Source organism: Thunnus albacares, chromosome 14, assembly GCF_914725855.1.
Source record: "Thunnus albacares chromosome 14, fThuAlb1.1, whole genome shotgun sequence".
Lineage (NCBI taxonomy): Eukaryota > Metazoa > Chordata > Actinopteri > Scombriformes > Scombridae > Thunnus > Thunnus albacares.
This window is the reverse complement of record NC_058119.1, coordinates 19,023,951-19,038,846: the sequence shown is the minus strand read 5'-3', so window position 1 is coordinate 19,038,846 and position 14,896 is coordinate 19,023,951. Positions and strand designations below refer to the sequence as shown.

The window sequence follows — 14,896 nt, the reverse complement described above, 5'->3', positions numbered from 1 at the left end:
ATTGGCTGCTGGGCCTTGAGAGCAAAATTGAAATAAACGTTTGAAGCCGTCTCACTACGGATTGTTTGGTTGCTGCTGACTCTTCAATGAATATTGTTTTTTAGCTGTGTGTTCAAAGTACGGGCTCGTTTATAGTTGTAAGTACCATCGACAAAAAATAATCGGCTAATGTTTCAATGTTCACCTTGTTTTTAGTGTGTTAAGAAAGAGGGAAGAAGGAAAATTGTGTAACGTAACGATGAAACCAGATTATTTGTCGTTAGTTGCTTTCTTCGAAGACTAGTCAACAATAATGTAGCTAACATACCAAACTATTCACCTTACAACGAAAGACTGGCTGTTATTGTACCCCCTGTTTGTCTGCATTTTGCATTGGTGTTTTTTTAAATCTTTGAAATTCCTATTTGCTGACTGTAATATCTGTTGTGGTCAGTTAAGATGGGGGACCATGTTGAGCTACAGATCACTCCAGAGACTCCAGGTAGACCCTCCATACGAAACCCCTTTGAAAGTCCTAATGACTATCGCCATCTCCGTGAACCCCTGGTGCCAAGTCCATCTGTCTTCAAGTCCAAACCTTGTAAAGCTGTAAGTTTGAAAACAACCTCAAATCTTTTAAACATGCATAGCCAAACATCTACTATTGCAAATGTCTGTATAATGTATGATGCCCACAGATTTAACTCAACTGAAGGTTTTATGTTGTCTTTTACTCACTTCCTCATCTTTCTCTCCCCCCAGACTCCCCCGAAGTTTAACTGGTCTATTGATGAAATGGCCAGTCTTCTCCCAGTACACATAGACCCAGAGGATATCCAGCGACAGTCCTTTTACCTCAGCCAGACAAGGTACTGTATGTAGTGATGACACAATAGTGGTTTATGATAGATACATAAAAGTGACATTGACTTTCCTTGTGAAATCCCGGTGACTTAAAGGACAGGTTCACAAATTTTCATGTCTGTCTTAATACAATAATCAGGAGCCTAAATGAACACTGAAATAGGTTTTTCTTGCCATAATCATTCCTCCTGCTCATATTGGCCATTAGAAGATCCCTTCATAATGCACTTACGATGTAAGTGATGGGGCCAAAATCCACAAGCCTCCTGTGCAAAAATGTATTTAAAAGTTTATTTGAAGCTAATATGAAGTTTTAGTCGTCCAAATTAGTCAAATCAAGTAGATATCTTTCAACGTTTGTCTTTTTAGTGTCAAAGTTCCTCTTTTTTTTACTATACTTCCACCACAGCTCAAGAGGAAAACACTAGGAGGGAATTTTATGCTAAAAAGACTGTAAATGTAGCAGATATCCACTTGATATGACTGATTCAGACGGCTGAAGCCCCATATAAGCTTCAAAATAACATTTAAATGCATTTTTACACAAAATGACTGAGTGGACACACTGTGGATTTTGTCCTCCATCATTTACATTGAAAGCACATTTGAAGGGGATCTTTTAATAGCCAGTATGAACAGCAGGAATGATTACAGCAAGGAAAACCTCTTTCAGTGTTCATATGGACACCTGACTATTTCAAGACAGACTTGAAAAATTGTGAATCTGTCCTTCAATCAGCATGTCTAAATATATCTTGTTATACACTTTCCTGTCTGCTTTCATAAAGTGAATCTATCTTGATGCGTTAAGTCCAGACAGCAAATTAAACATGATAGAATTTGAGTGACAAGCTTTTTTTTTCTCTCAAACACCTAGGACGGATTCTGACATCGAGGAAAAGCGCCAGAATGCGATTGAACAGGTATGCTGATGATATAAGAATAGAGAAGTTGATATATTGATTTCACTTAATGTCATATGTAATTGTGTCATTCGCCTTTCTCCCAAAAAGTTTTTCACTAAAGGAACCATTGTGCCCTCCCCCTGGGCGGCCCCAGACACCCGCAAAGCCCCTCAGATCCATAAGAAAAGTAAGTCTTTATATTACTTTCAACTTCAGATATTTTTCTTCGCTGTGCTTTGATTTCATGCTGGATTCTGGTTTTGTGACTTTCATTTTCATGTTACTGTATTGTGTCCTTGCACCTTCAGGTTGTATGTCTGCAATGATTGCTGAGGAGCCAGAAAAACACTCAGGTTGGTGTGTCATTTGAGAGGCTTTGACATTACTTTCTTCTAGCAGTGCTCAATTCTTCTTTTTCCCTGACTGTCTAATAACTTGTTTTTTGACCTTGTTTGTTTTTTAGTTGCTTGTCAGACAACTCTTTCGTTACCCTTGGCTTTTGATTTGGAGAAACTTCTAGGTAAGTGTCTAAAAAGATGCCAGCACAAAGTCAGAGAGTCAATTATGAGAGAGTATTCCACCATGAATTCACCGTCTTATCTGTTTCTTCCCTCCCTTCAGGGGAATATTACCGTTATGAGGAAGCATGCGATGCAGTTCAGGAGAGCCTCAGCTCATCCTCCTTAAGGCGAAAACTCTTCCTTGATGGCCAAGGCAGTTATAGCGGCTCTGACAGCTCCAGCCCACCAAGCCCAGAAAGAGATCATTCCAGGCACGAGAGGTCACTACTAAACCAAGGAGAGGGAGCCGTAGTAGGTGTTGCAGGTTCTGAGGGAGAAGCTGTATCATCCATCTTTTCCTCCCCTTTGTCCTGTGGTGTGTCTGCTCCGACTCCATCTACGGTGAGTGGAGAAGTGTAGCGGTGCAATTAATGATGGCTTTCATTGGTTGCAGTAATGTTTTGTCATACTCTTTGTATACGTCTTTATCAATTATTATTATTATTATGGTCATTATATTACTTTCATTGGTGTTGATTTTTTTTTTACCTTCTATATTTGGGAGATTATGAAATGTGCATCTGTGATCTTTTGTTGTGTCTAATGGCATCAAAAGTATAATGTTTTATTATGTAAGTCATAAAAGATTAATATGTCATGCATCTCCATTAATAAATTTTATTGATCTTTTGTTTACTCTACAGAATTTCAATGTCAAGTGTCCATAACAATTGCGAAAAGAGAGCAAAAACCTAATTTCACCACTAAATTTTACTTCTAGATTTTTCTTGCAGAGGTCAGGTGGCCTCTTGGAAACTGTGCTGAGTGTGTGTGTGTGTGTGTGTGTGTGTGTGTTGTGTGCAGAATAATATTTTTGTACTTGGATCAAACATTACATTTTTGTTAAATAATAAAGAGAAATGTAACTATTAAAAACTGAAAATATGTTTGTCTTGTCTTTACTGTAGGGTCAGTTCTCGTCCAGTCCCATCCAGCATGGCTGCTTCCGGGACTGCAGCCTGGGCAGCATCACGAGTCCTCTGTTCCCTGATAAGTCGTCTCCTGCTGGCCTCGTTTCTCCCACAATTTCTCCTATTGTCGCAAATGCAGCCCGCACACCCATTGGCTCAGGTAGACTATTGGTTTTGTAATTTCAACAATTCACCGGTACCATAATTACCATTATACAACCTCTTATGATAAGGGTTTTTAAAAATCTGTGTTCTTTCTTTAACGCTCCCATCTTTTTGTTTATCCCTCTTCTTTCCTAAGCTGAGAGGAAGCAGCCGAGGAATTTGACCCCACAAGGTGTTCCCCTGGACGTAGATATCCCTTCCTGCACTGAGAGTCCATTTGTTGAGGGTTGCTCTCCCATTCGTAGCTGCTCCCCACAACAGCTCCATTGCCACAATGAGCTCAAGCACAACGCCAGATCTAAGCCCAGGGCGAGAGTTCGCTGCTGGGCCTCCCCTCCCCTCATCTCCCCGATCCTCAACCCTAAGCTCCAGGACTATCAGGAGGCTGAGGACCAACTCCCCTCCTCCTCCTGCTCGTCCACTCTCCCATCTATGGAGCTAGATCCATCTTCACCCCTGGCCCGGGACGCTCACCCTGCCGACGCTGAGAGCGTTAGCTTGGATCTTCTGGAACCTGTGGATATGGAAGAGGGCAAGGAGACAAGGATGGAGGGGAGGTTGGAGGAGGACAATGAGGATGAAGAGGAGGAGAATGAAGGGCCTTTGGGACAGCTGACCAGCTCTCGCATGGGCAATGTGTCAGCAGTAGAAAGCTCTCAGATGTTTGTGTCTCTCCTGGCAGAGGGAAGCAGCATACGCTACGATTCCAGCATGCAGGTTCGTGTAAGCACTGATATCAAGGCAATGTCTGTTTTCTTTATATTTCACAGAATATTTAACTCTCTTATATTTTTATATGAATAAATCTGTCAATTTCACATCGCTCTTTGTGAGGCTAGTTAGTTTGTTGAACTGTGGACGAATAAGACACTGCGGAACTGAAAACTGTATTATCTGATGGTAACTGACTGCTTTTTCGTGTGTGTTCAGGTGGACAGCGGGTACAATACTACCTCAACGGGCACTGCTAGTCTTATTGATGGCCTCAGCTCAGACTGTCACAGCAAAGAGTCCTTCAGTTCAAACCTGGCAGAAGAAGCCTACCAACTCACTAGACACACTAAAGTAAAGGTACAGTACTGTTAACCCTTTACACACTAACACAGCACTTATTTAAGATACATCTTACACACATATCGATTAGTCAAGTGTGTTAATTGACAGTTTAGTGCATGCTGACAGGCATTAGCTCAGAGATTTGATTCACAGTCTTTTGTTTTATCAATAAATTAAAGTGATTTCTTATTTTCCAGGTGTTTTATCCTCACCACTGAGCCATCTGACGGATGCATTGAAAGGGACACCTCTTCTAGTAGAAGCTTAAGATGATTATTTTGCAATCAAATACAACGTTTACACTATGTTTTGAAGCATTTATGTCAAATTAATATGGTTACGGTGAATGGGGTCAACTGTTAAATGAGGTATAAAAAGAACAGAGATTTCACAAGTGGTTATTACTTCTTCCAAGGGTGCAGGTACAAGTTGCCTGACTGAAAGGAAATGGTCTACAATATGTTTTATCACAGGTTAGAAGGGAGTAGACTTTACCCACAGCCTATCTTACTACCACTGTAAAACGATGATCCAAAATCAACAGTAGTTTTGGATCCAGGATACTGGGGTGATGAGGAAAAAAATAGCCAATTTTGTAATGAACTTGCACAACAGTAACCTCCTTGAATGCTGTATTGATGTTAATGCCATGATTTCAATTTTATTTGGTGCTGACATGATTGACCTGATAAATCCTGACTTTCAGATGGCATCAGATTTGTACTGTATTTATGTTTTAAAACCATTTATGCTTTTTTTTTTTTTTATATGATTGACTTTTTTTTTCTTTTATTGAATGAGAAATGTTAAAATTGAGGTTACTTGTGGATCTTATTTGGATTGTAAGAATATTTATTCCAAAAGACCCACTGAATAATGCCACTAATGACTTAATAGCTGATGGAGCCATTTGTACACCGTTTTTCTATACTTAACACATGAGCTGGATCATTGTCACATTAAATTAACTTGAATTTTTTATCTGACTTGAGAACACATTTATTTCTGAGAGGGGTCTTTGTACATTGTTTATTTTTAGTCCTGACCATTTAAGTAAAGGAGTATTTTGACTTAATGACTTGGTCTAGAAATGTCTCTAAATATTCAGGGTCGAGCTCCATATGGTGTCTCTATATTCTGTCCACATTAAATAGTATGAGATTTTAAATGGTTTAGAAATCTAGTAAAAGATTAAATGGGACAAACATGAGTTTTACTTTTTACTGTAGGATCACTGAATACTAATTTTGAGATATAAAGTTCATCCTTGACCATGGCAACAGTAATCGACAGAACAATCGCACCACAACATCCATTTAGTGGCTGTTCTTGAGCTTTTGACCATACCACGATCCTCCGATGGACATGAAGTTTGCCTAGTTGTCATGGAATTGGTGGTGTTCAAATTTCCATTTTCCTGGGCACTTCTTGTCCATGCTGGCTTAAAAAATTAGGTTGAAAGTTCATTGTTGACCTTGGAAACTGTCACCAATCTCACCCCAAAAGTCCATTTAGATGAACCAGAGCATCTACAGCTGAATGGACCTTGTAGTGAGATTTTTACTACTCAAAATTTTATAACATTCATAAAGGATGCTCTGATAATTATTCATTTTTTCCATTGTTCTTATATCAAGATAACAAAGCTGTAGATCATAACTGTCAGTGTTATGAATCATTTCCTGTACAAGTTTTGCAGCTTAAGGTTGATGTTGAGTCTACAAAACACACACAGACACAAATAAGTAAAAAAACAAACACTTTATGTCAAGTTTGAAATGATAAAATGACAATGTAAGAGTAGATGGGTACACGTGGATCAGTGTAGCTTCTCTGTGGTAGATTTATTAAATTGGGAACACTACAGTACACTAAGTATAACAATGTCTATATCTATAATGTACATAACAAAGACTCAAAACTGGTTCTTAAAGATTTAATATTCGAGAGGATCAGATGGTGGTTCTGGTGCTTCGCTGCTGTTTTCTGTGTCAGCGGTCCAGTTTGGGTTTCTTGGCTTGTGGCTCAACATCTGGGGCTGGAACACTCACACCAGGAATCTGAAACAGGATAATTAGCTTGTAGCTGTTTGATAAGGCTTAAATTAAGAGACAAAAAAAATCTCTTCAAGATTTAAAAAGGTCGTCTTTTGATAGTAAAACCCATATCCGGTTTAGTCTGTCCTTACCACCGGTTCAATCAGAGACATGCGGATCTTCTGGTGCTGAATGTTGGAGTCGTCTAGACTGATGGTGACTTTCACTTTGTCAAATATGTGGAAGGTGTGCTGCTCTACTGCCAGAGTGGGACCCTCAACAGACATACAGAAGAGATATTTTAAGCACTGTTCATTAACATTTATCAGTGTTGAGTTAAAACAAAACTGAAGCAAATGAATGACTTCAGTTATATAAAATTAAATGAATTAAGAGTTTATACCTCTTCATCAAAAACAAGATTTGGGCCTGCTTTGTCTTTGGAGTCAAAGAAGACTGTTCCTTCCAGGCCAAACTTTGGGATGAGTACAATGATCGCATTCTTCCTCACAAACAGTACAAATCCCTCCTCGTTCAAAATACCTCGGCTCTTGAAGAACAACTGGAAAGAGATCGTGTGTATTAAAAGCATGAAATTATAATATGCACTATTGTGGAGATTATAAAACTGACTTTCACTTTAGGTCAGTCAAAATGATATCATGATGGATACATCAAACCACTGTGTCTCTATATGGTTACCTGCGTGTGGAAGGCCACTGACGACCTCTGTGCATACTGAGCCATTTTGTGTCTGTAGTTGAGGTTGTTGCAGAGGGCTGACTGCTTATGTTTGTCCATCAAATCTGGGTAGGTGCTGTCTGCTCCTATGGCCACGGCCAGCAGGCGGTGTACTATGATATCAGCATACCTGTGTATGAGAGCAGATGACATGAGAAGGTTAGAAAGCACTGCGGTGTGATGATCTGTCAATTATGCACATTTGTTTGTTATAAAGGCCCCGCCAAAACTCAATTAGTCAAGTAGTGTAGAGTGTCTGTTTTCATACCTCCTAATAGGTGATGTGAAGTGTGTATAAATGGGTGAAGCGAGACCGTAGTGGTGGAAATCGTTGTCCATGCCAGAACAAAAATAGACGGCCTGCATCATGCAACGAGTGGCCAAAATGCGCAGCAGCGTGTTAAAGTATGGGAAACCGTCCACCTTGGCCACATCAAGGGAATCAGCCAGTGCCTTGGCTGAATCTGTATGGATCTCCACATCCTATTAAGAGAAGGACACAAAAGTGTTTGTATGTTAAAATGTATTTATAATACAAGTCATGAGCATGGTTAGTCATAAACTGTAGATATGTTTTGATTTGAACATTTGTTTGAACATGGAGCCCAATTTCTGTTTGTTAGTCTATTCACACGCTTGCTTCTGTGCCTGTTAATAGTTTTGTGTATTGTCAACCTGAATTCTAACTTTAGGTTGCAGCAATATTGACCATGATTTCTCTGGTAATAACATTTACAGGGACTCCAACTGAACAGACATTGTAAGAAAGCCCTCTTAAATGTGGATATCTGGAGGTTCTGCTAATGAATGGACACAACATCTTAGGCCAAAAGAAACAAATGAGTTCAAGAAACAGGCATATAACTTGAAAACCAAAGCTGTTTTTTCTGCATGATCATCCATCTCCACCCACCTTCGACTTTGCAGCCTTGAGGAGGATGTCGTAGTTAGATGGAGGCGGTGCTGGATGTTTCCTCAGCATGGCGCACTCTGAAAATTCATCGTAGATCTTCTGGGCGACTGAAATATTTGCCAGCAACATGAACTCTTCAACCATGGAGTTGGTCTCCCTAAAAACCAGGAGATGAGTTTATTAACTAAAAGATTGCATGAGACACACTGAAAAAAGCATAAAAAGGGAGAGATTTTGTGGAGAAAAGGGTTTCAAAAAGGATTCTGCAGAATGCTCCTTTTTGAAGTTACCTACATGAGTTCTTTGGTCTGGAGGTCAATGGGGTCGTGGGTTTCACTGTCCATGTGGAAACGGACCTCCAAAGATGACAGCGTCAGTGCCCTGAATGCGACACAAAACATAATTCATATAAGGAACTACGATCCATTAAACCTCATGAGCTGGATTCTTTCCCCATATTTCCCTATTGTCCTTATTATCCTGATTTGCTATTTTCACTATCAGTGAACTGGAAGGCATCTTTACTAATTTTTAAGTGACTGAGTTTTGCACGGATCAATCAAAAACAGTAAATTTTGTCCAAAACAATATGATGTGCTGGCCTACTTTCTGTAAATCCATTTCCTGCAGCTATTTCTTCTCCTAACTGCCAGCCATTACCCTTTCTCTATCCTCTGCCTCTTGAGGATTTTGGCCAGTTTGTTGAGGCCCCGCAGGCTCTTGGTGATGTCATCATTCTTGTTGGTGTCATCAATCCTCATTTGGGCCTCAGCATAAGTCAGAGATGCCTGGACCGAATTAAGAGATAGAGGGGAAGAGAAAGAATTTAGTATAAAACATCAACATTAAATAAACATAAATCAAACTAAGCCTGTAATTTTGTGTCTTATAAATAAATAATCAAAGCAGGCAGTAGTATCAGCTGCAGGATATTTGATACACACACGCTTCTGCATATTTTCTGTGCTTCTGCGTCTACATGGTGCTACTTTACCTTTGAGTTAATGACACTTTTTGTGAACCGTGTCTTTAGAATTTCTGCTTCATGGTTCATCTCCCAGATACATGAGAAAGCCAGCCTTATTTAAAAAAAAAAAAAACATAATCACAGACAAACATTAGAACCACATTCAGTTCATATCAGCTAGAATGGCAAAAATATGTGCTTGATATTTTGGGAAAAGAAAGAGCACAGTTGACATCTATTATTGAGTAAGTGGAAGTGTGTGTGTCCTCACCTCTCCACGTTGGAGCGTAGAGAACAAAGATTGGAGCTGAGCAGCTCAGGAACCATGTCTATTCTCTGTTGGACACATCAAACACATGTAAGAGGCTTTATTTCAGTTCTTTGGTGGTCAAGGCAGGCATAGTAGTTGTCACAATATTCAAAAATTCAATACAACTTAAATATCTCTTCCTAAAAAGCTGCACTAAAACCACACGCAGAGGGCACATATGCAGAGAAAATGAGATGATTGGAATAGAATCAAAAAGCTTAAAATATGGCGAAAGCGTCAGGCGACTACATCCGAAACAGATTCTGTGTTCACCTAAACTGGTTTGCAAAATATAAGATCCCAAAGCTTATAGAGCTAACAGAGACATTGCTTTATGTTTTGTAGTTTTTTGCAACCAAGCTCTGTTGTCAAACATGCTGTGATATGACTGTTTCTCCTCACTTTGCCACACAGGTAGACGGTGGTGCCACGGTTGGCGGCCTCTTTGTCCAGAGCGTTTCCAGGTCTGATGAAGTGACTGACATCAGCGATATGGACGCCCACCTACAGCAAACAAAAAAACATACTGAAAGCGAGTCGCAATATATATATACATACACACAAATAACCTAATATTGTTATTTAATAGTGTATGTGTGTGTTTACAATATGCATACCTCAAGGTTTCCATTTTCCAGCTCTCTACAGTGCAGAGCATCATCTATGTCTGTACATCCTGGAGGATCCACACTGCACACTGTCAGATTTCTCAGGTCCTCTCTCCTCACCATGTCCTGTACCACACACACACACACACACACACATTAATATCTACACACACCTCTACATACAGTTTGTGCTTGCAAAATCCCAGTGTATCTCTGGAAACGCAGCAATTACCTCTGGTGTGATGGCCCACGGCATCTTGGGAAGAAAACTGAGCACAGCTTGAGAGAAGGCCTGGTGGGGAACGTCATGCTCCAGAAGCAGGACTTCCTGCTCCGTGTCCTTCTCCCCAGCGTTGCCCAAACTACGCACAAAATGACCCTAAAAAAAAAGAAACACACTTTGTATTTATATGCAGAATTATGACTTGTGAAGCTAGAGAGGCATGGCTTCATACAGACACAGAGAACATGAACAATTCAAAGTCCTGTCAAACTAGGACAGATCAGGATGTGCGTACTAATCGTAGGACACTCACATTTGGATACCTGGAGTCTTTGGGCCAGCCGTCAATGGCCACCATGATCCTCTGGCCTGCCAGTGTGGCTGCCTGACGCGTTTCAATGCGAATGCGTGGAACACGGCGGTCTGCTGGCGTGAAAAGGTGGCGTGTTGACTTCATGAAAAAGAAGAGAAAAAATTACAAAAGCAGGAAACAGACAGGAAGACACAGTCAGCACTGGTGGTGAGGCAATTTGTAATATCTGGTCTCAAGACCTTTATCAATTTTATAAGTAAAACAATAATATTTCCTTCCTCTGCATGATAAAATTTGGCACAGAAATTCAAATTCTGTGGGATTTTTAGACTTAGCAAGTCTATTTAGACTTGATATATAGAGCAGTCCAGTGTTACCTCTTTGATTTGGGAAACGTTGAGCATGCCACAAAACGGCCTCCAGTTCCTTTTGATGATTCCCACTACTTTGCCTGTGGGTTTCCTGGCTGCCTCGGCTGCTGAGATCTTCAGCTGCTCACACACACACACACACACACACACAGGAACACAGAGAATATTTAGACAGCTCCGAAGAGCTCATCGGGGTTGCAATTTAAATGCAAAATAAACAAAAAAATATGGGCTCTCTTTTTGTGTTACACAGCACACCTATCTTCAGCATATATGTCCATCAACTGTAAGCAGAGGCAAAATCAGTAATTTACTCACAGCCTTCTCCTCCTCTTCTTCCTCAGCATTATCATCCTTTGCTTTGCCCTCGTCCTGCAGCACGACTGAAGAGGGCGCCACCCACTCGTTCCGTGGCAACAGCTGCACGGCAACCACGTCTTGGTATACCGCTCTGTTCAGGTTCTGCAGACCCTGGATGAGAACCTGGCAGGAAACGGAAAAGCAAGGACAATGTTTTTAACATATGCAGGCACTTTGCCAGTCACTCCTCTAATGAAACTTAAATTTCACCACTGCACGACAAATTCTCACCAACACCCAGATAAAGTTTGGGAGATACATCCTTACATTTCCAGATTTTCACACGTAGATACACACCTCTGTGCTGTCTTCCCCCTCTCCCTGGACAAAGACTGTGGCTTCCAGGTAGTTGTCCCTGCTGGCCCTGAAGGTTCCCTGAAGGAAGGAACCACTTTTGATGCCTGCCTGGATCCTGGACAGAGGGAGGTGCTCTGGGAATAACACCTTACTGCTGGTGATCTCGTTCTGAGGGAGGGAGGAAGGAGAAATAAATGGGAGGGCGACAAGAGGAGAAGGTAAGAAATAGCTGCAGCTACAGTAACACTTTACCTAAAAACATGAACTAGCGTTTAACTCTATATTTAAAAAGGCACAAAGGTGTGTGTGTTTACCTTGTCATCATTTGACAATGCCAGGCGATCCACAAGCTCAGGGTTTGCTATCAGACTCTTGATGTACTCTTCAACTAGACAGGAAATGAATGAAAGTGTTTGTGACAAATTGGTAGATACAGCTGATGAAGTTTGAAAGCATAGTTGTATTTCTTAATGAGGAGGACTTAGGAAGCTTCTATTTCCTGAAGAAACCTCTTAACCCTCTGGCCGCACGTAGTGTTAGAGTGCATGGTAATTTTCAAAAACGTTTCTGAGTGTTATGTTCTTAATGTGCAAAGCTTTTTAGACTGCTGCTACTATGTGAAGAGAGACCACTTACATTTGTACACCAGCAGGCCTTTCTCCTCTGCCTTCTCCTTATTCCCTCTGTCATTGGTGAGGAGGACCACTTTCAGCCCATCTGGGTCGGACTCAGATGTCTTCAGGTGCTGGCTGTACCATTTGGCTGCCACTCGGATTGCACGGTCATTACGGTCATTAGCGCTCTCCCCCGGTTCACGTTCAATGAATGTCTCTCTGGAAGAATGAAAATGATGACGATTAATGTATGAGGATTACAAGCATGAGGGCAAAAAATTCTGTGTGCTATTCACAAATATATATATATGTATATCATATAGAAATACATATATATTTCATGAGGAAGGTCTTATATGAAGATCTTTGGTTGAAGAGGAACGTGCGTGTGGATATTACTATAACTTTTACATACTATAAAAATAGTACAAGTAATATGTTGTGGTGCAGAAAAACAACAGCCGTGTCTTTCTACCTGTGGTGTTCATTGGTAAAGGTGTAGAAGTGTTTCTCTTTCTCATGTATGATGTCCTTTAGGCGTTTATAGACTGGTGCACTGCGGTGGCGAACCTCCTGAAGTACAGTCTGAAGGATAATCACATTACGAATCACTGGATCCTCCAACAAATCGATCTGCAGGACACAGGAATTGTAAAAATATGTTTAAAGAGACTGACAACTGTTCAGTAAAACTGAACAAAGGCAAAAGTTGTTACTATTGCCTAAAATCACAGAATCATAATCATCCTCATTAATATACTGAAATTATAGTCATGAAAAGACACATATAGCTGTACAGCTGTGTGAAAAGGAAAATAATAAAAATAACAGTACAGTAACATGACATACTCTTCATTCAGGAATAAATATCATGAGGTTTAGTTTGTGCCTCTCATGAATTATCATATTACATGAAGCCAGTGGTGGAAAATAATTAAGTACATTTATTCAAGTACTGTACTTAAGTACAATATTGAGGTACTTGTACTATACTTGAGTATCTCCATTTTATGCTACCTTATACTTCCACTCCACTACATTTCAGAGGGAAATATTGTACTTCCTACTCCACTACATTTATTTGACAGCTTTAGTTACTTTTCAGATGAAGATTTAACACAATGGATAATATAACAAGCTTTTAAAATACAAAACATTTTAAAGATGAAACCAGTGCTTTCCAACTTTTTGGGCTTTTGACGTCTTAAAAAAAGCAGTTTGTAGTCGGGTCACATTTCAGATGTCTGAGTTGTTAATAGCTCAACCAAATAGTGATTTTTCCCTCTAAACTTCTCACATGGTTTCATTTCAATAAATGTTCAAATGATCCAATATTTCACCAAAAATCAAACATTAGACAAAAAGTTAAAAAAAAAAAAAAAAAAGTGAAAACAGGTTTGTGTATTTGAACTTTGTTTCTTCTTTCCTCTCCCGTTAATCATCTCACGACCTCTCAGATTTATCTGGTCACCCTTTGAAGGGGCCCGACCCCTAGGTTGGGAAACCACTGGACTAAACTAGCTAACTGTATATAAAGTAGATCAAACTAGCTCCACCTCCAGCAGATACAACAGTAACATGCTGCTTACACACTGATGCTTCAGTATTAATAATCTAATGATGTCATATATAATAATACATCAGTCAGAGGGACCAAACCACTACTTTAACTACATTTTGCTGCTAATACTTGTGTACTTTTACTTAACCAAGATTGTTCACGCAAGACTTTTACTTGCAATGGAGTATTTTTACATTGCTGTACCAGTGCTGCTACTTAAGTAAAGGATCTGATACTACATGAAGTATTATCACAATACATGCGAGGTACAGACTGGGGCGGACTAGAAACCTGTATGGAAAGTTAAAAGCCAAGATGTCTGTAAATCATATTAGACTGCCTGATGATCAAAAAGCCTTTTTGCTTGAGCACAAGTATGAAATAAGATATCCAGGCAAAGTTTCTTTTCTTTACCTGATGCAACACTACATTAGTGTCAGGGAGCAGATAATGTGGATATGAGCACAGATTGCTCTCAATACACGCGTCTCTCTGCAGCACCGTGGACTCCTGTTTGCATTCACTGCAAGCCTCGCTTCCGCACCAAATATCATCTCTCAGATAATGCTCACGCACTACTTTCATCACCCCGCCAGACCGGGTCTTCTTAACGAAGGTTTTAGACTTCAGCATGATGACGATAACGGTTTTAAAAAAGGTAAAACTCTGGTGTTTTTATCCCAACATTTGGTGGCGATAAAAGAGTGAACTGGCTCCCCATGTGTAAACTAACTGAGTGGGCCGACCAAAACTTTCCAGGAGTTTTGAGGTATTTTTATATTTCTGCAGCCCGAAAAAGGTGTGTGCTAGAGCTAGTGCTACAGCTTACAATGCCTATCCTTTTAACAACACATCCTATTTTACCTCAAAAGGTAACATCGAAAGACAAAACAAAGTTTGCTTTTAATTTTTGGTCGGCCATCTAATTCTTGCCCAGTGAAAACAAAGCAGAGGAAAGCAAAAGAGGGACTGGTTGGCCGGGTGTTTACTTGTACAGCGGCCCCTGCGTGTAGGAGGAGGAACTGCTCGTCTTGTGTATTGTAGCGAGTGGACGGTTGTTGTACTGCACGTTTATGACTACAGGGGGCGCTGGGGCGAAAAGCACCCAACACGGCGTCAGCTGGCGATATTTTTTTTTCCTA

The 14,896-nt window shown here is 40.3% G+C and overlaps 2 protein-coding genes across 3 annotated transcripts; one reads left to right on the top strand and one right to left on the bottom strand.

Moving 5' to 3' along the window:
* The first annotated feature begins 3 nt into the window (after positions 1–3).
* On the top strand, positions 4–5,419 carry bora (bora aurora kinase A activator). 2 transcript variants are annotated; one of them, XM_044373523.1, is made up of 12 exons: positions 4–137; positions 434–588; positions 742–848; positions 1,721–1,766; positions 1,857–1,935; positions 2,057–2,101; positions 2,212–2,268; positions 2,370–2,650; positions 3,217–3,379; positions 3,521–4,101; positions 4,315–4,455; positions 4,638–5,419. In XM_044373523.1, exons 2-12 carry the CDS (start codon positions 439–441, stop codon positions 4,656–4,658), a joined length of 1,671 nt encoding a protein of 556 aa, XP_044229458.1. In that variant the 5' UTR covers positions 4–137; positions 434–438; the 3' UTR covers positions 4,659–5,419. The 2 variants fall into 2 exon arrangements, with proteins under 2 accessions (XP_044229458.1, XP_044229460.1); XM_044373525.1 differs by having other exon boundaries at positions 34–137; positions 439–588.
* Positions 5,420–6,186: 767 nt separating this feature from the next.
* Positions 6,187–14,831, bottom strand: dis3 (DIS3 exosome endoribonuclease and 3'-5' exoribonuclease). The gene is made up of 21 exons (XM_044373579.1): positions 14,169–14,831; positions 12,669–12,826; positions 12,216–12,412; positions 11,894–11,967; positions 11,580–11,747; positions 11,241–11,405; positions 10,929–11,042; positions 10,552–10,689; positions 10,248–10,394; positions 10,025–10,141; positions 9,810–9,911; positions 9,369–9,433; positions 9,125–9,209; positions 8,791–8,918; positions 8,425–8,511; positions 8,131–8,287; positions 7,486–7,700; positions 7,179–7,347; positions 6,880–7,038; positions 6,629–6,751; positions 6,187–6,500 (listed from the first exon to the last, which is right to left on the bottom strand). Exons 1-21 carry the CDS (start codon positions 14,385–14,387, stop codon positions 6,432–6,434), a joined length of 2,856 nt encoding a protein of 951 aa, XP_044229514.1. The 5' UTR covers positions 14,388–14,831; the 3' UTR covers positions 6,187–6,431.
* Positions 14,832–14,896: the final 65 nt, after the last annotated feature.